At 43.4% G+C, this 25,658-nt stretch overlaps 1 protein-coding gene across 4 annotated transcripts; it reads left to right on the forward strand.

Moving 5' to 3' along the window:
• The first annotated feature begins 4,185 nt into the window (after positions 1–4,185).
• Positions 4,186–25,658, forward strand: rnf130 (ring finger protein 130). Of its 4 annotated transcripts, none has more exons than XM_023959535.1 (10): positions 4,186–4,625; positions 4,769–4,870; positions 6,726–7,017; positions 14,738–14,929; positions 17,980–18,230; positions 21,350–21,421; positions 21,649–21,731; positions 21,900–21,996; positions 22,084–22,270; positions 23,354–25,658. In XM_023959535.1, exons 3-10 carry the CDS (start codon positions 6,750–6,752, stop codon positions 23,464–23,466), a joined length of 1,263 nt encoding a protein of 420 aa, XP_023815303.1. In that variant the 5' UTR covers positions 4,186–4,625; positions 4,769–4,870; positions 6,726–6,749; the 3' UTR covers positions 23,467–25,658. The 4 variants fall into 4 exon arrangements, with proteins under 4 accessions (XP_023815303.1, XP_023815304.1, XP_023815305.1 ...); XM_023959536.1 differs by having other exon boundaries at positions 6,731–7,017; XM_023959537.1 differs by lacking the exon at positions 4,769–4,870 and having other exon boundaries at positions 6,731–7,017.

Here is a 25,658-nt window from a genome sequence, read left to right on the forward strand (position 1 = left end):
TTATTTTTTTTAGACCTAAACTGGTGTTTGGATGAGAACTAATCAGCTGGATCAGTGTTTTTTGTTCTGCTCGTTCTTGATTGAAACTGCAACCGTGTCCACACATGTTTGTGAGAACTGCTCAGTCCCCCCCCCCCCCCCCGCTCCCCTCATCACACAGGAAACGTGTCCGAACTTCAGACCCCTCCTATGTTCTGTCATCCAACCACAGCTCACTGCTGCAGACAGTCAGGAACGCAGGCTTGTTTGTATTTGCAGATGTTTGGATGAGAGTGGTTGCAGGAACGAGAGCAGCACAGAAGGTTTATAGGAGCAGGACCAAGTAAGGCCAAAGAGCAGTTTTACCTTTAAAGGTTTTACGGTGGAAGAAACTGGTGGATGCACACTCAGTAAAACAGAACCCGACAACTCCTCTGGGGTGCGCTGTAAACAAAGGCTAAATTGATTTTAAAATTAAGAGTACTATGTATTTTTTTTAGTCGTGAAACACCTTCACTACATTTGCTTTGTCCTTTTTTATAATGCCTTTGACCAAATTTCCTGATGCGATGCAGATGATTGTGTTTCTAAGTGGCCACTCTGGAAGAAGTCAATACAGAGAAATCAGATGGGTCTGTTAAAGGTTTTAGGGTACATCAAGTGGTAAGCCAGGTTCAGTTTAGTGTGTGATGCATGAACTCTCATTCAAATGTCCAAGAAATTTACTACAGGTTTGTCAAAAACACTTCTTATATCACTTTCAACACACCTTGTTTTTATTTACACGGTTTCAACATTGTTGCAGATTAAATCCACTTGGAGAAAATGATCTACAATCCATCTTCTTCCACTCATCCAGAACCAGGTCGCAGGAGCAGCAGTCTAAACAAAGATGCCCAGACTTCCTTCTCCCCGGACACTTCCTCCAGCTCCTCTGAGGTGAATGTGCGACATTCCCAGGCCAACCGACAGACGTAGTCTCTCCAACGTGTTCTGGGTCTTCCTCGCGGCCTCCACCCAGTGGGACATGCTCGGAACACCTCCCCAGGCGCCAGAACGCAACCGGACTAGAGACCCGAGCCGCCTCAACTGGCTCCCCTCAATGTGGAGGAGAAGCAGTTCAACTCTGCTCTCTGCGGGTGACCGAGCTTCTCCCCCTGCCTCTAGGGAGCGCCCAGCCACCCTGCGGAGGAAGCTCATTAAGCCGCTTGTATTCAGGACCTCGTTCTTTCGGTCATGACCCAGAGCTCATGACCAAAGGTGAATATCGGGATCAAGATCGACTGATAAATTGAGATCTTTGGTTTCTGGCTCCGCTCTCTTCACCACAACGGACCGGTACAGCGACCGGAGGATTCTTTTGCATATTGATTCTTTTGTCGCTTTTGGACAAAGTGAACGCATATTTGTGGCTTCTGCCACAACTGTGAAGGCTGGAATTAAGGCTCTTGGTATGAAGAGTATTTCACTGAGATTTTTCTTTCAAAAGTCTTCTTTGATGTGTTGATGCCTGCAGATTTTGGGCAGTGCTCTATTGCAATAGATACATCTGAATACAAAAATGGTTTAAAACGAATAAGAGTCCTATGGAGGCGACAAAACTGCTTGAGTCTGATGTGTTCCCTCTATAGAGTTATACTGGGCTTGGTTTCAGGTCCTATTTACTGATGCAAATCAGCCTGTCAGGTCAACTTATTACTTTTTTTAAATTACATATTGCATAATTTATGAACAGATGACATTCAGAGTTTTGATCTTTTGTGTTTAATTAAAAATGATTCCCAGCTTTTTCCTGCTGGATTGCAACACTGAGGGCATCAAAAGGCAAGGGTTGGCCTTCATGATACTCAAAGATTACAATAACATTGGAATTTAGGTGGAGAAACGATTAATTTTACCAACAATTCTGTTCACATCATAATTTCTAGTTGGCAATTTAATTCATAGTCGATAAATTTTTCAAACATTGTTCTGTCCAACAGCTGAGCAAATTGAAACAGATGAGAGCTGAAGGCCTCTTGTGTTGGACATATTTTACTGTTTTAACAGAATCTACAGACACACGAGGTGTATATATTTGAGTAGACCCCTAAACCTTAGGGGGTTAAACTTTATTTATTTTATTTATGTTTCATCACAGTTTTTTTTTGTTGTTGTACCGGATGGAAAAGAAGAAGAGAGAAGGAGAATGTGGGATGTTAAAGGTGGGACATAAGGGAACAAACGAAAGGAAAGTGAAAAAAAAGGGGTTAAAGAAGTTGGAGAATAAATAAGAAGTAGGAAATGGTAGAATCACAAAGCAAGAAATTGCTGGAGGATCATTATCATTACTGTCAGGTATAGATGTTAGTCAAAAAGGGCGGGCCTGCCGACAGACACACTATGATATTCCAAACGTACCTGTTGGCTCCAAAAACCTTCAATCACAAACATGTCAATGTGTACACAATAGAGCTAGAGTTCACATGCACATAGTTATGCATACAAACAAACACAAATCAAGCATGTATCATTCCATTATGCATACCATTGGTGAAAAGGTGAGCTGACGCCTGTGCTCAGTTGAGCGTCTGTGTTTTACTATGGTCTATGATGCAATATAAAAAGAAGGGGAGTGCACGGTCACCCCCACACCAAAACCCCCGCTGAAGGTTAGGCCGCAATGGTACGTGGGGTCCTCCACCTACCCAAACAAACCAGGTCCTGTGGGACCACCACAGGGGGCCCCAATGCCAAGGAGCATGAAGAATTCAAGCTCCAGCCCAGCCAGACGAATGGCCTGGGTGCCCAGCACAGGTCCCCACCCCTGGAGTTCCCCCTCAGCCCCAGACGGGCAGCGCCCACTACCAGCTGGGAGTTCTGAGCGTCCCCCCACCCCAAACCTTAGGCACTAACCAGGGCCCCCCAAGGGAGTCAAGCCCCCAAGCCCCCCCCCCTGTGGGAAGTTCAGTGAAGAGCAGAAGCCATTCCTCCCCACCCAAGAGGAGGACGAACAATTTAAGTTGTATCGGTTCATTTTGAACGATTTGATCTGATTCACTGAACTAAAAGGGATCCAGAACAACTTTATCCAAAACTTCAACCAGTGAGACTCACAGAGAAATTCCTGCTACTGAACAGTGAAGAATTCCAGATTCATGGATTTCTTCCAGATCATCAAGTGTAAATGAAATATGTGTCTGACACCCCTAAAACACCCCCCACACGACCACAGACTCCACCCCTCCTCAACATTCTGAATTATTTATTTATTCACAACAAGCAAAACAGTAACTTGTTATTACTTGCACTACTGTCTGCTCATCCAGGAACACTGTATAATCCATCTGCACATTGTAATATTTTCTATGCACTTTACTGTCCATTGCAATACTGTAAACTATGTTCATAGTTCTGCCTATAGTGTTCATACACTTTTACATAGCTCATCTGAATAGGATGTTCATAGTACAACTATCGGTATATCGTGCTAATGGTATTTAATATCTGTAAATTATGTCCATATACTTACCTGTATAGTTATTGTACATATTATAGACCTCTATTTTGTACTTACTGCTTATTGCACTTCTGGTTAGATGCTAACTGCATTTCGTTGCCTTGTACCTACATGTGCAGTGACAATAAAGTTGAATCTAATCTAATCTAATCTAATCTAAATCTAATGTGTCCAGACAAACAAGTAAACTACAATGAATATCAAATCCATTCACATTTTAGTTTCCTAAAGTTCAGCCCACTGTTGTTTTTCCACACGAATCATGTGTGTTGTCCACAGTGATGGTAGTAAAATAAAACCTACTGTGCCGCAATCCAAATGGTATTTTCCAATATTGACATAATAGATTTATTTTAATTTTGAAATCATTTTAAATTCAGATTAATCAGGTTAGATGAATCGATTAATCAATTCCAAGTATTAACACATGTCCAGTCGAAATCAGACTTACATTCACATTAAAAAAAGCAATTGATATATTTTTAAATGCTAAATTGACAACTTAAAATAAATGTTCTTCTGAAAAATTGTAACAAAAACCTGTTGATCCATAATATAAAGCTCTACTTTTATTGAAAAGAAAAGAACTTTTTCTAAATTGCAAATACAAGTTTCAAAACGTAAAGTCTGGCTGAAAATTGAACATCTGCGCCCCCCTCCCCCCATGACACGCACGCCCGCCCGCTTCCCATTTTTGTTGTTCCGCGCCTGCGCGGTGCACCTCGAACTGAGAGGAGACGTGCACGAGCCGCGGTACCGCGCCGTTATCACAACAGAACCGAGCCGCAGTATGCGGGCTTCTCTCCCCAGCAGTCCGCCGAGCCCGCCCGCAGCCTGACGGAGCAGCAGTTCGGAGCAGGCCGGAGCCTGGCTGTCCGTCCGCAGGCACACGCAGAGACAAAGCGGGGCGACGGGATGAGGCTGCCGCCGCCCGCCGACGGTGCTGCGGCGGAAACTGAGCCCAATTAAACTGAATCTAAACAGAGCGCGCGTGACCGCCGACAGCCCCCGAGTCTGAGGTGTTGCTTTGCCGCCGGGGGAGGGGGTGGAGGCATGGTTATGTCCTCCGCGTCCCTTCTGCACCTGAAAGACTGAACCCAGGGAGTAAAGAGGCCACGAGCGGAGACAGCAGCCTGGAGCCTCAGAGGTGAGACTGAATGTCTGCGGGGAGAGCCGAAGGGTCCCGATGTTAGTCTGCATGTGAGGACAGAACGTTTGATCATCATGTTGTGGGAGTGGAGGTCCTCCAGCCACGCATCTGTTCCACGCCGCTTCTCTGTCAAACACTAGGTTAGCTGGAGCGGCTTCGCTAATTGAAGAAGACCAGACGATTCCCAGATGCTGGACTCGTCCCTCTGTGATCCAAAGAATTCCAGGAACTGACTGGAAAAGGTCACAGCATTTCTGCAGCTTTGGCTCTCCAGAGAACCTTGATCCTTCTCAGGAGGGACAAATCTATTAAATGACCTCAAGAGCATCAGCCTCTTTAGGATAAAAAGGTCCTAAAAGACCCACACCCAGAGAGCTGCAGGCCTCACCCTCAGCCTCTGTTAGGATTAGAATCCATGACTCCAACATCCGAAGATGTTAAAGAATTAAAAAACGAAAAACTCCACAAAGAACAGGAAGGTTTATTACAGATTAAAGTACAATTTTCCAGAAGAAGTCTGCTCATTTCAGGGCCCACGAGATACAGCCATTCAGAAAAAGAGTAACAGTCAGATATGGTGGCGGTGGTGTGATGGTTTGGGGCTGTTTTGCTACTTCAATACTGAGGTAACTAAACCATGAATTCTGCAGTCTACCAAAAATCCTGAAGGATTGGCATCTCAGACTGAAGGTTTGATGGGTTTTGCAGCAGGACGAGGATCAGAAACACAGCTGCAGGTTCTCCTCTGAAGCTACGTTCACACCACCCAACACACATTCAATCATCCACTTCTAATGAAAAGTCTAGAAACGCGCATAAACGCGTAGCTACACAATGTCTACAACTGTTTTCGGACTACGTACAAAACATGTGGCCATTGAGTGCACTTTGACAGTTAAACCAGGTCAAATTTGACCAATCGGGGACTCAGATTTGGTAGTGACGTATGGATGGCATCCTTTTTTATTAACAGAAGGCTGGAAAATTGGTCACGAAGGAGAAATTCATAATTGCAGTTTGTTTCCGTCGGCAATTCGATGACACCAAGTCTTTCCTTGCCTGGGGCAAGATTCATGCGATATGCACCTCTTTAGCATTTCGCACCCATGACTGTAGAAACAACGGACGAATTGAGGTGTGACCTCACCCATAGGAGCTGCCTCACTTCCGGCTCTTGCCAATGAGACAGAATCCCTCACCATTGCTTCCTGATACGGACGCCGCCATGTTGGAACCAGTCGACAGTGATTGGTCGGAGTCGCTCTGAGTCATTGCATCTATGGCAATTGTGACAGTAGTTGCCATAGATACGATGACTCAGAGCGACTCAGACCAATCACTGTCGTCTGGTTTCAACATGGCGGCGCCCGTATCAGGATTTAGTGGACCTTCCTATTTGGGAACACGAGAAAGGAGGGGTTGAGCTTTCCATTGTTGTCACAGTCAATGTTCACACCAAGCCTCTGCCAACAGTAGATGGTGGACATTTGCTAGAAAACAGTAGAAGAAGAAGAAGGAGCCCCTTCCTGCTTGTCCAGTGTGAACACCATGAACGTCACATGCTCGGTGTGATCATAGCGTGAGAGCTGAGAGTGGGCGAGGAAGAGTCCTCAATCCAGGTTCCTGCCACATGAATTTAACAAACTTCCAGCCATCCTGCATTCAGCAGTGGCTCATTTGGGGGTTGAGCAACTGTCGTGTCCTTGGGCAAGACACTTCACCATCCGTGCCTGCAGTGTGGCTCCATGTGTGAATGCATATGAATGTCCCTGTGAGGGTCAGAGGGGCAGTAGGCGTCCACGTCTTCGTCCGTCTGCCCCAGGGCAGCTGTGGCTACATCAACAACTTAGCATCACTGAGTATGAATAATGGAAACTCATGGTAAGTGCTTTGAGCGTCTGGAAAAGCACAGAAAAATCCAATCCATTTAAGTGAAACATGTAAGAATGAATCAAATTGAGAGTGTTGGTAGCCTGATACAGCTTTATTCTATATGTTAAGGGGGTTCATAATCACCTGCAGCACAGGAAGTGATGTCATCCATGCACAGACTAAAGAGAACGACAAAGTTACTTTTGTGTTTTTATGTTTTCATAGTTTAGATGTAAGTGCAAGCTCAGCATGACAGCTCAAAGCTGGACCTGCCTCTCCATGCCCGCCACCCTGGTCCTGGTCCACATCCTGGTCCTGGCTCACTCAATGTCAGCCGCACGCTCCGACAGGAACCTGGTGCTGGAGGAGAATGTGGATGCCACTGTCAACGCCACCGTGCTGGACGCACGAGGAAACACCGTGCACGTGATGAGCAGAGACGACGGCACATACGGACAGAACTCCCCCAAAGTGGATGCCAGGGGTGTCGTCATCGCACCCTCCCCACATCATGGAGGTAAGGACATCTGATAAGCTCACATCTGCAGCCCAAAACACAGACGTACAAGTGGAAACCTGGAGACACCTGCATGCACACCTGCACGCACACCTGCACGCACACCTGCATCCACACCTGCATCCACACCTGCATGGCTGGGTGACGCTGCAGATTCCTGAGTCTATTCCTTTTAGATCATCAGTCCTGATTTATGGATGAATGCTTGAAGCTTTTCCACTTCTCTATGTCTATGACACATTGAAACTCCTTCATATTTGTATCTATTGCTGCTATTTTGGTTGAACTCGTTCAGGAAATTACTGCCTGTACGTTTAATTTTTGATATGTTTTGAAGTAATTAAAATATCTGAAATTTCAGTCCATAGGAATGAATGGAGAAATATTTTAAGTCCTAGAGAAACCATTCAACTTTAAAATGTTCTGCAGGGTTTTTTCCCTTGTATTCAGATTGTAAAACATCCTTTTGGTTTTTACACAATTACAGTTCAAATTTCATTCAGATCATTTCTGGATTTATAATGGAAGTCAATGGAGCGGAATGATCCAGAGATACACCGTGATCACATGATTGCTTAGAGTTGGGAGAGGAGATTTTTGAGGACACTTCTTTTTCTCAATAAACTGCTAGAACTCCAATACCGTTTGTCTCAGAGTCACGATTTTTACTAACAAAATGTAAGAAAATGCCTCTAGTCTCATCAAATCATACTCTCCAAGTTGTGAAACAAACACTTCTTTCTCCAAGACAAACTTCTGCTACTTTCCTATTTGTGACTATCTTACAATTGTGAGACCATAGTTAAACTCAGACACAAGAGCAGAACACGGGGTGGCGTAAGGCGTTGGGATTCTGACAAGACTTCATTTGTCTCAGTTAGTAATTCAGTTTTAAAAATATTAATATTTGTTTACTGAGAGTGAAAATTGAGACGGAGCCATTGGTTTGTATGGGATTCCCAGCTACCCTTATGCCTTAGTCACATGCACCAGTGTGGGGGTCGACTCATACAGGTGCTGTGGGGTTTTGGGTTGTCCGGTCCCATGGAGGGTTCTAGAACAGACGGGCTGCATCTTGAAAGGAACGTAGGCGTGTCTTGCAGTTTCCTTGAGGCTCGTATGGCCACCTCAAAGGAAGTCATGATAATGAAACATATCATTGGCGTGTGTGTGGTCATAATCCTGACGCACTCACAGCTTGTGGGAGGAGCTACTGTCCAAAGTAGCCTGATCGCTTAATAGAAGCATCGACTGTATATCTGTGTATCTCATATACAGTTGATGCATGGAAGACACGGTGATGTTTAGAGATCAGGTTTATTTATTTGAATAGCTCTGCAAAAGCATCAGTGATCACGTCTCCATAGCCGCGGTTACATGAGCAGAATATCTTGATCGGGTTAAAATTCACCCGTTCACATGGGATCAGAAAATCTTTTTCCGATTAGAACAAACGTTCCCATGGCTCACACTTTCAGTCGGAATGAATCATTTGGGCATGCGCAGTAGTGTTGAAAAGGACTGAGCGACATTTATTTCTGCTTCCCCAAACTGGCTGCGTGAGCTGGCGGCTCTCCTGAGTCCTTCAGCCGCTAACCCAGAGCGGCGGAACGCCTCGCAGTCTGAATTCTCCCACACATAACAAAACAAAACAAAAAAAACGCACACCGAACAAGCATCCTCCTCCCCTCAGACACGGAGTTATTAACCCAGCTCCTCTGCTCACTCGGGTGCCAGTGGACCGAGTGAGCGTCGGGGGGCACGAAGAGCTCCTTCCCCGTACCTCCCTCGTGAGGGGTGAAAGAGACGGGAGAGCCAGCGGGGCGAGAGCGGTCCCCTATGCGCTCCAATGCTTTTCTCTCAGCGAAACACCGTCTATGCGTGACTTAAACCAGAGCAGTAGTGACACACGATCGGAATGACCGTTTACATGCTCCACGATAGGATAAACGATCGGTATAACCCACCTATCTCGATCGGAAAGAAATTCTGATCCGAACGAGTCTGATCGGGGCAGAGTATTCTGAATGGCGCGTTTACATGACGCATTTTCTTTCCGATCAGGCGTTCATTCCGATTACTTTTGCCCATGTAAACGCGGCTATGAGCCGCGTTTACATGGGCAAAAGTAATCGGTCTGGATTCATCAGATCATTCAGAGACTCTAACAGTACGGAGAGCTTCACCATCTACTGCAGGAGCTACGTCTGAATGACGGACGCTTTCACTTCTGTCTCTCTGTGACCCAGTTTGATGACTTGCTGTCCCATATTAGTCAGAGGAGGCAAAAAATAAATACAAGAATTAGAGGAACTTTTTACTATTCTCTCAATACAAATAAGAAGAATATGATGAAGTTCAGTGAGAGAAAAAACAGATTCTCCTCCATGTTGGTGTTAGACTCCGCCCACTGATCACATCATCAGCACGTCACGGGCCAAAGCGAGACATGAATTCCTCCCCAAAGTTCAGATATTTGAGGACGCACGTCAGAATTTTTGCTTCATCGCCTGAACGACTCAGCCACCAGTCCGCCATGCTGTGCCTGTCGCTCAAATCATGCTGCAGGACCTCTGATGGCATCTGTATTCTGAGTTAACATTGAAACTGGATGCGTTGGGTGTGAATGCATCTTGAGTCTTGTTAGAGAATTTTGACCGAGAACATCAAAGGCTGGTGTGGCGCTCCAGGCCTGGGTGGCTGGCATCCTGCTGGTCTTCCAGAAACCCAGCCCACCTGCTGCCGGTCATCTGGGTCAGTCATCATGTTTTTGGAAATTATCCTCTATTTACCGTTGTTTCATGCAGTGAAGTTCAACACTTTAACTGGCATCAGCAGTTGTGAACAGAAGTACCTTCTGTGTACTTTCTGTAGGCCATACTTAGCTCAGTCATACATGTAGGTACTTGTAACAGAAACCTCCTAGGACAGTAGATCAGGTCAGGTCAGACAGCATTTTGCTGTTACTGAGAGTTTGACTTTAAAGTCTATTAGATGTTTGACAAATGCTTCTCATTTTTAATCAACAGAATAGCCAACAATAAATTACTTTTTAACATTTAAAAATAACATGCAAAATTATAAGAACTGTTTATTTGAACTCCTTTTACATTTACTAATTATAATAATTTACTGTATTCGTTTTTCATGCAGATTTTTCTTGCATTTTGTTAACATCTGTTTAAAATACTGGGACATGATTCTTGGCTTTCAGAGCTGATAAAAAACTTGAAACTTTCACCATTTTTCAAAGCAGTGATTGTGGCGTTTGGCCTTCCAGCAAGTATTTTTATGTTGCTGTTTTTTCAAACAGTTTTGAACTTTCTTTAGCTTGGAAACAGCAACAAAATACTTTGCAACTTTTTCATTCTTTTGCATGTTTTTTCGTGTTTGAGCAAGCTTCAGCTTGGTTAGCTCATTTAGCCGTTTGCTTCAGCGTTTGCAGCGTCAGCATTCACACCAGCACTACTGCAGAAACTCAATTTTCTATTTTGGTATTTGATTTGATGTGTAGAATATTTAAACATTTTTTTCTGTTTTTGATTTAGTTACAGTGGTCCCTCATTAATGTTGGCAGTTATCTAAAAATAGTTCGCAATAGGCAAATTCTGCAAAGTAGTCAATTATTTAATTGAATTATTTTTACAAGTATTACAGATATTTGAAGGCTGTAAAACTCCTGACTACACACTTTATCCACTTTTCTCAGACAGACATGAACATCTTCAGATTTTTGAAGACTTGCGTACATTTCACAAACTGAACACATTCTGTACAGGAAACTCAGCACGGAGGAGATTGACAGTTCAAAACAATACACTGTAAAAAAAAAGCACGCACATTTGCAGAAAAAAATGGTGAACTGCTATATAACGAGAGAACACTGTAATACAATTTTTCTTGTCGAGATAAAGTTTTTAAACTAGTTGGTGTTCATGAGGTCAGGCTCAAAAGCACTTGGGTTATGCAGCAGAACAAAGATCTACAAACAGCAGCAGTTCCTTTTCTAGATGGAAAGTCCTTAGACTTTCCATCTCTCTTAAGCTTGCACCTCCAGAGAGCAACATAGTACAGTGGTCCCTTGTTATATCGCGGTTCAGCTTTTGCAGTCTTGCAGTTTTGTGAATTTTGTTTGGGACCGTTTTTTGTCTTTTTTTACAGCGCTCTCTGTTCTGCTTTCTGATTGGCTGTTGACCTTGTCAATCAATCTCCGCCGTGCTGTGTCTCTAGACAGTACAGGATGTGTTTGGTTTGCCAAATCTGCATAAATCTTCACTGTGATCACATCTCTGTTTTCATTCTGTAATACTTTTCTATGAAGATTTTAACTTTGAGAGTTTAAACAAGAGAGAAAAGTGTGGACATGTTCATGTCTGTCTGAAGAAAGCCTATAAAGTGTTGAGGGGGGAGTTTTACAGCCTTAAAACATCTGTAATCCTACTTTGCGGATTTCATCGATCACCGGTAATTTTGAGAACGTAACCCCCGCGATAAACAAAGGAAGACTGTTTTCCTCTAAGTCAGTGAGTCGAGTTTGTCCTAAAGGATTCTTTCGACACAATAAGATCACAAAGATCCCTCTTCTTAAAATCTCAGTGTTTTCTATAAAATACTTGTTGGAGTCCCACAGAGACTAGAAATCAAGCACAATTCAGTTTCTTGTTAAACTGAAGAAGGATTATGTAAACTAAGCCAGCAGTGGTCAAAATACCTCATATTCATCTGATCAACAACTTTTTTAAAGATCAATAGCCAATCAGAAGTGGCTTTGTTCTACCTCAATGTCCATTCACCAGTCACAAGTTTACCTGTGTTCCCACATTATGTTTTATTTTGAAAATTCAGGGGGATTCAGCATGTCCTAATCCCTTTCTCTTCATCAGTAATGTTGATCTAAATGGACTGGACTTAAGCAAAGTCCACGTCCATCTTCAGTTCCGCCTCCTGTGTCTCTGACAAAAACATGTCTGGTTTGACCACATCTCTTACTGAGAGAGTCCTCTTCACGTCTGCTTATGCTATGAGCCACAAGTCTTCCAGAAAGAAGCTGTAGGTCTTATGGAAAAGCTTTGGTCAAAGAAACAGGATGTACGGTAGTTGTAACACAGAAATAAGCAAGTTAGCAAAATGAAGCGTCACCTCACAGACTGGGACCATGGAGCTCGATCTATCCACAGCGTATAAGTGTGCTCATTATCTAAAATGAACTGGACATTAACATCCCCACATGGAAGCACAGATTTGGAGAGGTTAGATGAACTGGATCTTTGATCTGACCGGAGACAGGACTGTCACATTGACGTAACAACTCAGGTACAAAGAAACAGATCAGCAGACAGCCGTCTGTAAAGAGAACAGGTTTCCTCCAGATCCGTCAGAGGAGCAGCTGAAGTCTTGAATCTTCCTGCCAAGCCCTCAGCTGCAGACCTTTGTGGATGTTTCTCTGTGTGACCAGGACCACCGATGCTGTGAGTCTGTCAGCTCACTCCAGACAAGACCAGATCAGTGGTCCAGTTCAGTACAAGTAGATGAAATTCCCCCACATACTCTGAGCATGCTCAGGTTTGTGTGTGCAAGTAAACATGTGTGTGCGTGGAAGGGATTTTTATGTTTGTTTGTTTTTTGGATGTTAGCTGCAGGTGTGTTTTGGTGGATTGTGGCTGTGCTGCAGCTATGTGTGTTGTTTTTGTGGACACGGCTACCGTCTGTTTTTGCGTTTGTGTGTGCGCCTCTGGTGAGCTGCTGCAGAGGCTGCTGGAGGATGAGGGATTGTGTGTCTCTGCCCTGAAGTGTCCGGTTACAGTCAGCCTTTACAAGGACACTGCAGCTGCTGCGCGGGTCTGCAGCTCCAAACTGCAGCGTCACATGAAGCCGCTCAGATCCTTTTTTCTTTAACGCAGTCATTATTTAAACCAATCCGCGTCTTTCAAATGTCTGTAACAAACACCTAATAGTTTAATACCTCTTTGTTGCAGTTACAGTTAAAGACCCACTCCAATAGAAATGGTGATTTTGGTGTTTTTAGCATCTTCTTGTGGCATTTTTCTCCTGATGGGAGACGTACGCTCATCGGCCACTTCATTAGGTCCATCTAGCTAGTATCGGGTTGGACCCCCTTTTGCCTTCAGAACTGCCTTAATCCTTGGTGGCACAGATTCAACAAGGTACTGGAAACATTCCTCAGAGTTTGGTCCATATGTACATGACAGCATCACACAGTTGCTGCAGATTTGTTGGCTGCACATCCATGATGTCGATCTTCTGTTCTATCACAACCCAAAGGTTCTCTATTGGGTTGAGATCTGGTGACTGTGGAGGTCATTTGAGTTCAGTGAACTCATTGTCATGTTGAAGGAACCAGTCTGAGATGATTCCAGCTTTAGGACACGGTGCCTTATCCTGCTGGAAGTAGCCATCAGAAGACGGTACACTGTGGTCAGAAAGGGATGGACATGGTCAGCAACAATACTCAGGTAGGCTGTGGTGTTGAAACCATGCTCAATTATTGTTGATGTCCAAATTCTGACTCTACCATCCAAATGAAGCAGCAGAAATGGAGACTCATCAGACCAGACAACATTTTTTTCAATCTTCTATTGTCCAGTTTTGGTGATTCTGTGTGAATTGTAGCCTCAGTTTCCTGTTCTTAGCTGACAAGAGTGATGCCTGGTGTGGCCTCTGACATCAAGAAAACATTTCTGACCACAGAACTGCCGCTCACTGAATATTTTCTCTTTTTCGGACCATTCTCTGTAAACCCTAGAGATGGTGTTGAAATCCCAGTAGATCAGCAGTTTCAATAATGCTTGTCAGTTTTATTGCACCACTAATGTTAGATTGGGGGTGTGAGAAGCTGTAAGCAAGCGGGAAACAGTGTAAACAAAGGGATGATGGGAAGTAGACGCTGCCTTACTCCGCGCATGACCGGTTAGTGAGTATGGGTACCTTAACTGACATCTAAACGGACGATTTCAAACTGCTTTGTCCGAAAACTCATCTGGGATCAAAAGTGCTTCAGTAAAACTCCAGATAGAGTTACTTTCTTTCTGCTTATATGTTGTGTAATAGTTTTTTTCCCACGATGCAGCTAGAGTTATAGATATAGGGAGGTAAAAAAGGTGGCACTTTAATTTTCTAGACACCTATAATTGTATAATTTCCAGCTGGTTTAGTTCAGAGAGGCTGAATGTTTTCCAGTATCTGGAGGAGCTCTTCAGTATTCATATCATCCAGGTTATAATTACCGAAAACTGTCAAGAAATACTTCCTATCCACTTCCTGGAAGGTCCTCATAGATGCTCAGGTACCTGCAGGTGTGAACAGGTGAGGTTTCTCTGACAGTGTATTTGCAGCAGAGAACATAACAGTGTTTTGTGTTGTACATTTTTTTGAGTGAAATAACAACACATGCAAATAGTCATTGATTTTATGTTATAATTAGAAAAAATAGCAGAAGAGTTACAGTTCAGTTTAAAAACAATTTTTTTTTATGAAGAAGGATTTTTACATTTTGATCATCTCGGCTGCCTGACAATCACTAATAAAATCTACCATATAGTTTTAATGTGGAATTTTTGTTTTGACTGATCAACAATGAAGATATATTTGTGTTACACTTAGGAAATTGAATTATAAGCTTATTTTTTGTGTAGATTTCATTTTAGCTAGCAAGGCAGATCAAGAACTCATCCTTTATTCAACTCTGGCTTTGTGTTTATAGTTGTGGACCGCCAGGGCTGTGATCCAAACACCCACTTCCTGGTTCCTCCTCGGACTGTGCACTGGGTGGCGCTGTTACAGAGAGGCAACTGTACCTTTAAAGAGAAGATCCTGAAGGCAGCTGCCTACAATGCCACAGCAGTCCTCATCTACAACAACTCCACGGAGAAAACCGTCAAGATGGGTCATGAAGGTCCAAACCATCCACCAACACAAGCAACCCTTCTCATTCAAAAGCCAGATCACAGACAGATCACTGCAGAAAACAGATCACAAGCATGTTCCCAGACTAATCACACGCAAGATCACTAACTTATCCCAGACAGGATCACAGAATAGATCAAATAGGTGATCATATTAGTCACAAACTTGATCAAACACCATAATTGTTCAGGTGGAGGTCTGAGGATCCCTGCGTCCCCTATGATAAGATAAGATAAGATAAGATAAGATAAGATAAGATAAGATAAGATAAGATAGGACTTTATTGATCCCCGGAGGGAAATTAAGTAGACCCATGACCTTGACCCTCACCAAAGTGGACAATAGAAATCCAAGAACATCTTACTTTGAAGTCCTCTAAAGATTGAATGTTTGTCTTGCTGTCTTTATGTTGATAAAACTTTTTGAACTTTTGCATTAAGGAGAACAGCTAGATTATGAACGTTTTCAAAACAGAGGTTATCTTTATGTGAATCATGTGACGTGCAGTCACTGTGAGAACTTTTTTCAAAACTAGAACATCACTTCATACTGATGTAGCATCTCAAAGGTTTAAGAGCTGATCTCAGCTTTTTAAATTGTGTTTTTCATAAAATCCAACCTCCAGTTTGTTTTTTAAGAACCAGATGATGAGGGCAGAGGAGGCATAGGGATGCAGAGGATGGAGGGCGTGAGCTACGGCTTCCTGCCGATCAATGAGGCTAAATATAGGCGACTGTCATTGATGAGGTCATTGTGACCCCACTGTGTGCGTGCGGGCAGGCGTGTGTATGTGTGCGGGCAGGCGTGTGTATGTGTGCGGGCTTGCTTGTATGTGTGAGGTAGAGATGACTTTGTTGGCTGAATTGCAAACAGGAGGAAGTTATAATCACAACTAGAGTTTATTCTACATCCACAAAGAACAGGAGGCAGTTACCATGGAAACACAATAAAGAACAGTCAGACATGGTCTGAGGACACGATGAGGAAAGAAGGTATAGATGAAATGGCACTAAGATACGTCACCTGCTTGTATCTGTACAGACATGACCTTCAGCTCCCCTGTTTCAGACAGCAGGGGGGGGGGGGGGGGGGGTTCAGCAGAGTTTGTTGGAAAGTGTGAGGTTGATAACCTCCTTCAAGCGAGCGCATATATGACATGCAGGTGGAAGATTCCAACTTCTATATTTCGTATTCTTTTGTCTGCCGTTTAGGTCAGCCTGGGATCTCAGTAGGGTTGGAGCAAAAGTCTGGAGCAGGGCAACTGTGTCAACAGACTTCCAGACTGAAGCTGCCTTTTTTCGCACAGGGATGTGGGAAGGAACAGTTTTGAGTTTTGAGAATTCATTTGCATCTCTGGTTTTTAGGTCCGGACAACTTAAAACCAAGTTCTGTTTGTGGGTTTGTTTCTTTTTAGAGACTCAAAAGTGATGGATGCTTGTTTACCACATCATTAAGTCTAACCTTCAGCAATAGCAGAGGACAGGTTTGGTTAAAAACCTGAGACCCTCAGTAAAGGGCAGAGTCAGGACAGTTTGATTTGCAGGTCTTTGTGGTCTCATAGCTCCATGAATCATAGGCTCAAACACCATTCCAACCCTTTGAAGTGAAAGGCTCTTGGATTTCTTTTGTCCACTTTGTTGAGGGTCAAGGTCGTAGGGGGAGCAGGGATCTCCAGACCTCCACCTGACCAATTCCTGCAGCTCTCTTTGAAGACTAAAGTGTTCCAATGCAGCTAAAAAGACTGCTGTCCAGCATTTCCTGGGCTTCCTAGTTGTAGATCCTCTTAACACCTCAATAGGAAGGTGTCTAGGTTACATTCTTACTAGATGTCAAAACCCGTCTCACCTAGTTCTTCTTGACATTTATGGATAGCAGATCTACCTTTGTTTGGATGGCTTAGCTTTGTCTCTAAAGTGACCCTGTAAGGAAGCTCATTTCCACTAATTATGTCTTGGTGATTTTGTTGGTTTGTTAACAGTTCATAGTTCATGGCCTTAGGTGAAGTTATCATCTTATACTGACTCTAAGTTGAGTTCTTCCTTCTTACTCAGCTCTTGTCCTCAATGGGTGCAACCCCTAGCATCCCATCCAGCTACTCCAAAAACTGCTTAACTGATCTAAACTGACATTAGGAGAAGCAAATGACAGGAAATGACAGTGTAACAATCAATCAATGAATCAATGAATTAATTTCTATTCATAAGATTGAACCACATCGATCTGTCTAAAGCAGAATCAAATCGAATCAACCAATACCAAAAAAAAAAAATCCTTTTTAAAAAGGAGAGACACAGCCCATGCTTGATGACAAAAGAACTAAGAAGGTAGTCCAACTTTAGTTGGTACCCCTCAAATTAGTTAAGGTTCCTTTGCTGCTTTCAGTCACTGACCATTGTTATGTCAAGGGCAGGCCTTTACTTTCGATTGCCTTCCATCTGCATTGCACCCAAACCAAAAGGCCTCTCTTGCATGTGGTGAATGCACAATAGGACAAACTAACGTAGGTTTTTAGGCCAAGCTGAGTTAGACACCATTGGTAAAAGTTTGAAAACTATGAGCTTCCTGAAAACCCCCCTCTTCCAGTTCTGACTACAATGTGGAACTCCAGCAAACATAGTTTGGGCAAGATGCGCTGAGTTATTGGTTTAATGCAGGGTTCTCAAACTTACAGCCCACGCGACAGTTACAGCCCCCAGAAGTTTATTTTGTGACCCCAAACTTGATATGAAAGTATATTATCAGTATGGCCCACAAAGGGAATGGGCCTCTGACAGGGCCATTTAGAAAGCTCCCTCTCGTCACTCCTCAATAGGGCTGACGTGTCATGGCTAGGCTAACCTCTAATTCACACCAAAGCACCACTGCTGCAGAACTGCAGCGTTGTCACATAACTCCAGACTCTGCCTCCACTGGCCTCTGGGTAAATTGAGATTGAGACTCCTGATTTATTGAATTCAGTGTAGACGGAGATTTGTTAGTCAGCCAGTAATGTTGGGATGACATCAGCAGAAAGCAAATGTTGTGTGCTAATGTTTGCAGGTACTGGAGAGATAGTGGCGGTGATGATCACTGATGCGTATGGAAAAGAGATCCTGGCGCACTTAGAGCGGAACTTCACGGTCTTGGTCTCTGTAGTTGTGGGTCAGCGCAGTTCCACCAAAAACATCAACCGCGGCTCGTTGGTCTTTGTCTCTATCTCCTTTATCGTCCTCATGATCATCTCCTCAGCCTGGCTCATCTTCTATTTCATCCAGAAGATACGTTTCAGCAGCGCCCGTGACCGCAGCCAGGTAATTAGACCCACAGCCCATCTACATTCACACTGAAGCAAACCGCACCAGAGTTCATTTGCAAGTAAACTCAGATCCTTGTTCTCTAGAGCAGTGTTTTTCAACCTTTTTTGAGCCACGGCACACTTTAACCTTGACAAAAATCCCGCGGCACACCAGCATCCAAAAAAATAGATAAATAAAAAAAAAGAAAAAGCTCAGTCTGTATTGATTTCCAGCCGCTCTGCAATCTCACATGCATTTTTGTGATAATTGTTGCAGAAAACGCTGGAAGCTGCAGCTGTTTTTTTCTAAAAGATGTATTAAAAATTAAGTCAAAAGATTCAAAAACTGTTTGATGTGTGTTCGTTGTTTTAAGATGTTGAGAGGAGAGACTCATTGTGCGCTAAGACAGTCACTTTACTGCATCATGGGAGATGTAGTGCCCGTAATCTGCCGACCGCAAAAAGACCAGCGTCTTTGAGCTTCATGATTCTGTTCACTTGTTCCAGTCTGATACCAGATTCTGTGCAAAGCTACACCGCTAAAGACGAGCTTTAGCTGGTATTTTTGTTAGAACAGAGAGACTTTTTTGCGCTAAATCGAAACAAGGAAGTGAATACTTTAACCACTTCTGATTGGTCAGACTGATGACATGTGATTAAGCCTTCAAGAATGATTGGTGGAGACAGTTAAAGGGGCGGGACTTTTCCTTACACAGTTATAGCTGCAGCTAAATTGCGGTATCCCGTTATTCTTATCAAAATGTCTTTAATAGAATTAAATAAACACAAAGAAAAAATAATTTTATAATATTTCATATCTTAACTTCTCAGTGTTTTATCAGGGCCTGTTTGGATGAACAAAGAGCTGATTTCCTGGAGATGGTAATTGCTTTTAGATCAGTTAATGAGGGCAATTTCTCACGGCACACCTGACCATCTCCCAGTGTGCCGCGGCACACACTGCTCTAGAGGACCAGAGTTCTCTTTTTTTGGTTCAAATCAGAGTTCAGGTGAACTTTAACAAAATTTAAGGACCAACAGATGAAAACAGCTTTAGTGTGGACAAAACAAAGACCAAACCTGCAAAGAAGAAAGCACTTACAGAGTACCGGTCCATGGAATAGTGAGGCATAAACAATTCTGACAAAAAAGTCAAAACTGAAAATCGTCAAATGCACTTTTCCCACTAATTTTTTTGTCTCAAGTTAGGGTAATAGGTTGAATTAATTATGATTAGTTTAGGCTTTGTTTAGCTGTTTATTTCATCATTAGGGATATTTCATGTTTATGGGTTCTGGTGGTAATGAGTTCTGAGACGAGGAGCTCAGAGCAGGGCTGCTGATGGATCGAAACTCCTTCCATCATGTTCACACAGACATCTTTAATCACCTGACAGATGTGCTACGACAGATGGGGTTGTGTATGTGCTGTACAAATAATCAATACCAACGCAGAGCAAAAGTAAATGTTTAAAAGCTGATCGAACACTCTGATGTGATGATGTGGAGTGTGCTAGCTGCCTCTGCTCTGCTGAGCAAATAATAAAACCACAACGTGCTCAGCAACATCAGAGCTGAACCAGGTGAAAGCAGCCGCTGCATTTCTTACTCCTGTCAGGAATCTTTCATGCTTCATTCTTTACCTCAATAACATTTAACATGGAAAGTACCAAAGGGTGCAGTTCTTGAAAAGACCACTAGAGGCCGGTTTTAAAAGGGAACAATTTCCTGTTAATGTCCATGTGAAAAAGTCAGAATTTAGACAAAAAAATCAATCTATTTAAAGTCTAGTTTTATTGATCTTTTCAGTGTTTGTTTATTGTTTTATTTATGTCACCTGTGGAAAGCTAAAGTGTTTTTAATCATTCATTTTGATTTTGTTAGAGCTTTATTTTCCACAGATTTACAGAGATGCATTTTAGATGGACAGTGGAGCCAACAGAGCTTCAAACTTTACTTTGTCCCATGCGATCGGCATGTCCAGAATATTGTTGGGATGGGGGTAGAGCAACCACAGTAAATACGCCGGTCTCCATGCAGAATCCGCAGGGTGACATCAGAGTCAGTGTATAAATGCACTCACAGGTAAAAAAACTAAACTAAACCCACAGAATGTAAAACACCAATAAGAGGTACAGCAAAGAATTCACCATCTAGATTTAGGTTTTCTGAAGTCAGCAGACACTGTAGACGTCGATAGAAAACTATCTAATAAAAAATACTCTAAAACATCAAAACACACTTCAGTAAAATTGATGTGCAATAAAATATCCTTAAGCAGTGAAGTAAACCTTTTACATTTATATTAGGAGAGAGTGAGAACAGCATGAACAGCTTTGCTATGTTGGCCTCATTGACTGTATGTGAGAACTGGGAGAACTGGACTGAGCCTCCCCCCCCCCCGGTACTCCAAATAGATACAAGGAAAGAATGTAAACTTTTATAAATACATGTGCTAATCCTCTTCTTTTGTTCATGTGGTCTGACATCCAACGTTCAGACTGTTTGATTGACAGATTCCCATGAGCATGCTTTCCATTGGTAGGGGTGTGGACTATCATCAAACTCACTCCTTATTGGGGTGAGTGGTTGCCATAGAAATAATGATTCAGACTGACTCGGATCAATCACTGCGTCCGTATAATAATAATAATGGATTAGATTTATCTGCTTTTTGAGCAGAATGTAGTTACTCTAATAGGAAGTCTATTTGTGTAATATAGAACATAAAAACAGTAGAAAAAGACCAAACCCCATCATGAAGTCTATTTAAAAGACTGGAGGGTCAGCAGTGTCTCTGCATTGAACCTGAGGTCATTCTGAGCTGTGCAGTCTAGCTGACATGAAACCAAATAGAACGTTTTTAAAAATGACGATCCTTAAAAAAATCTGTTCCAGGTCATAGACAAGATCTCAGAAATAGTATTGAAATCAGATATATGAACGTTTTCAGTCTGAATGTATTAAAAACATTTATCTGACCGTATTGTGGAGTTTTTGTGAACCTCACTGGAGATCAGATGTTGTGTTCAGCAGAGCACAAGGGCACATCACCTGATGCTAGATGTGGGCGGAGCTTTTTGATGTGTCTTGGAGCTTTGTGTTAATGTTTAACATTTCCTCACTTCTGTGTCAGCGCCGCCTCGGCGATGCAGCCAAGAAAGCCATCGGGAAGCTGACCACGAGGACGGTTAAGAAAGGAGACAAGGTAACCCGCCCCACACACACACACACACACACAACCTCACGCAGAAGCTGTTTGAGGGACTCGAACAGCAGAGGGCAGCTCTGACCACATAACCAGAACCAGTAATCCAGAATTACCTTCTGACCACCAACAAATCAAAGAAGATGTGCACGACTTTGTCTGGAAAGTTGTCAGTTTACCTGTCCTCTTTGTGTGTGCTTGCACGCACCTGCATGTGTGTGTTCAAGGAGACGGATCCGGACTTCAACCACTGTGCGGTGTGCATCGAAGCGTACCAGCTGAATGATGTGGTCCGGATCCTGCCGTGCAAGTAAGTCCGTCGCAGTTTGAACCAAAGTACCAGACGTTGCTTCAAACATTTGAGTATTTCTCCTCTCAATGTGAACTCCATGTTTATGTTCATTTGTGCAGTTAGACTTCTCTGTGGCATTTCATGGTGAAGTATTCTGTCACCGTCACTCTCTTCTGTCTCACTCAGACACGTTTTCCACAAAGTGTGTGTGGACCCCTGGTTGAACGAACACTGCACCTGCCCCATGTGCAAACTCAACATCCTGAAAGCTCTGGGCATCATGGTGAGTCTCTTCTGACATCACAGCGTCATGTCTGGCCTCAGCAATCACACACGTGTAAGCGCCTGCTGATTCTGCCTCCGCCCGCAGACGACCCTCCCCTGCATGGACAGTGTTGTCTTGGATGTGGAGCGTCTGGGTGTCAGTCAGCCTTCTGGCAGCCAGAGGGCGCCATTGAGTGACAGCATGCAGCCTTCCATCAGCCTGGAGCCACTCAGCCCGCCATACTATGTGGCCACGCCCAGAACTCCTGCAGACATCACAGTCGCGGTCACAGGTAAGATTAATGCTTCACCTCAGCAGAAAGTGAAGAAAATCTCAGTCAAGCAGATCAAAGATGAGAATGTTGAACCACATTCTGAGTTTAAATTCCCACTTTAATCAAAGCATTCCCAGCGGTTCTTTAATTATGATTGTGCCATTTTTTTCGTTTCCTTGGACATATTTTCTGCAGAGCAGCAGGAGTTCATTAGAAACTCACCTCTGACTATTGGGCGGGACTGTTGGCATGGAGTAAGCCTTTGCTCATTTCTCATCATCCCTTTTACACGTCCAGTTTAGATCCAGATTCCAGCTCAGACGAGGAAAACAACGGCCTTCATGGATGTACCCACTGCGAGTGGATGCATCAGAATGGAGCAGAGCAGGGAGCTTGTGGCCCAGCCCAGAGTGTGCACAGAGATGGGAAAAAAGGCTTTTAGATTTGCTGCAGCACAGTTTTGGATTGAACTCCAGAAAGATTTTCTCTGGACTCTTTCAATTTACTTTTAAATTAACGTGAGATAAAGCTATCAAACAGCAAATCCTTCATTTAAGTACGCCTTTTTATGTTGATTGAGTGTGAGTGTAAATGAGAAATGTGTGTTATTGTTGTGCTGCTGCCTCTTTTCCAGGAAGCTCTTGCAAAAGAGATTTTTAATCTCAATGAGTTTATTTTATCCTGGTTAAAAAAATGTTAAATAAATAAAAAGTAAAAAAAGTGTGTGGCTTTAAACAGAAAATAAAGTTCTTTTTTAAAAAAAGCGGTGGAAAAATGACAACAAAAGCAGCTGCAGAGCCAGACCAAACTTTGTCATGCACAGTCTCAGATTCAGTTCGTTGGTGCTCATAATTCTTACAGCACCACCTACTGGAAACAGGAAGCATGTTGATAATAATCATCTAAGCTTTACAGGACTTGAATGCTGCTGTGAGCATTGATGCACAGATAATGGAAGTTCTGCGGTTTGTCACCGTGTTGAGCTCTGCTTTCTAAGGCTTCATTACTCAGCAGACGTCAGAGACGCTCCAGCTGTTTCTGTCTGCCATAAAGACCTGGTTGTTTAGTGAAACTAAGCCCGTCTTGCTTCTGTTGCTTCAGGTGGCGGTCACTTCTTCAACCGGAACTCGGGGTCTGGCCGCAGCGCCGTGTCAGAAATGGAGCTGCCGGACATCCAGGCCTCACTGGACCTTTATGAGGACAACAAGTCCTGAGACCCGCCACAGGGGCACCCGGCACCAGACTGGAGCACCTGTGTGGACACAGGAACAGCCTGTTTGTTGGTCACGTGGTGTACCGGAAAGTTCTAAAAACAACAACCTGGTTTTGGACTCGGTGTTTCCACCAGAATTCCTTCTTGCCGCAGACGCAGTGTGCTGGATCTTGGTGACAGTTTGGTCTGGATTTGTTTTGTTCAAAAACTGCTCCCTGAAAACATTAAGATGAGAGGCACCGAGTCCAGACCCACCAGAACCAAACCAACCAAATCTGACCCTCAGTCCAGCTCTAGAATGTTGTGAGAAAACATCGAATAAGGAAACCTGCTGTTTCCTGGACATCCAAGGTACCTCAAAAACTCTAAATATCATGAAATGTTGACATTGCCTTTGAGTTCTCACAGCCCTTCTTCTGTTTTTCATCGTTCCCCTAAATGTCAGGACTTTCAACAGAGATCTTTGGAAGGTTTTCACTGCATTTTTCAGGGGAAAGAAGCTCCATTGAGATGTTAGGCTCTCCCACAGAAGGTTCTGCTCTCATGTTTAGACTCAGTGGAACAGTACTTTTTGTTGCCCAAAGTAATTGCAGTCCAGAAAAAGAGTTTTTGGATGTTTGTCATGCTGAGGGAGAATTGATCACCTTTCTGAAATTCTTCTTTGATCCCAAAAGACCATGTTTCTGTTCGAGAGGCTTGTCATAAAAACAGGAAAAATTCTATTTTTCTCTTTCAAATCGTATTTAAATTGTTTAGGAGAACCATGGCTTCTTAAAGCTGTTGTTGTGGAAGATGCTACCAAAATGACTTCTGGAGTCTTGTTGCTCCTGGAGATTTTTTTCTTTTTTGAGTTTATTTAGATGTTTTATTACTTTCTGGAGAGCTTTAGGATCCATTTTTGTGGAACTTTTCAAGCCCACAGAAGTGCCCCCGGCCGTTACACGGGTCCTGTTGTGCTTTAAGTCCCGTTCTCTTGCTGGAAAACAAGTTCAAAGTTGTGTGTCTGAAACTGGAGCAGCTCGAGCAGAACCTCAGCAGAAATCTGAACCCAGAAAAAAAATCCATCCCTCCTTTCCGGTGTTCTGTGTTGAGCTGGAATCAGCCTGAACCCCTGACTGTCTGATGAGGGATGGGTGGTTCTTTGATTAACATCCTCATCTGTACATACATAGTGAGCTTATTCCCCCTAATCACGTGGAAACCAGAACCAGAGTGGTCTTGGACAAAGATCTGGATGTATTAACATTATCTTTATCAGTGTTAATTCCCTTCAGGGAGAACAGGTTGTAGACATGGAGGTATTTAGATTTAAAGGGACAGTCCAGCATTTCAGTAAGCCTGCTGTAACACGTCGTTTGCAGCATGTGGAGTTCCTCAGGGTGCTTTTCTGGGTTTTCAGGCCTCATATGGATACAAGGAAAGAATGAAAAGCCTGCCATATCCTCCTCCTTCTCCTACATAAGTAATGAAGCTGCCAGAACTTCCCGGATGTTCTTGTTCACTTGTAGTCCTGCGGACATCAGATATCCCTGCAGGGTTCAGCCATCATGAACTCAACAGCTAAACTTAAACAGGCAAGCTTCACATTGCATCTTCAACAGAAGCCGAGGCACGGAAACCGTCAGAGAACGATCCCTGATCCCCAAACCCACACATCCAACGGAGAAAGCCGAAGCTGAGTGAGGTCGGATGAAGGCAGGTTCATGAAAACGCGGTCAGCAGGACTCTCCAGACTGCAGTCCACTCACCATCAGCCTCATGTCTGTGGATCATTGCTGGACTCCTCTTCTTCTAACACAGACCCCCCTCCCTCAATTACTCCAGGTGATGTCTGAGCTGGGATGGAGCCATCAAGAGGAGATCCTGATGATGTTTGGCTCGTCTCCATCACGCTTGGGTTTCTGCAGAAGGTTTCCTGAAATAGCTGACTGCTCCCTCCAAATGTATTAAACTGCTTCTAAATTAACCTGCATATAATAATCCATATAAAATTGCTATTCAATCTATAATCCTTCAACTGAATACTATCTCTGAAGTGACTTGAAGATGTCTGGAGGGACACTGCTGCTGTCCTCGTCTGTCTGTGCTTGTTTGTGTGGAACCATGATGATGATGATGAAGCTATCAGTCACTGGGTCTTTATTCAGCATCGAGTGTCACCAACTGTTATTAAAGTGTCCTCATTGGGTTTAA

This window comes from Oryzias latipes, chromosome 10 (genome assembly GCF_002234675.1).
Source record: "Oryzias latipes chromosome 10, ASM223467v1".
Classification (NCBI taxonomy): domain Eukaryota; kingdom Metazoa; phylum Chordata; class Actinopteri; order Beloniformes; family Adrianichthyidae; genus Oryzias; species Oryzias latipes.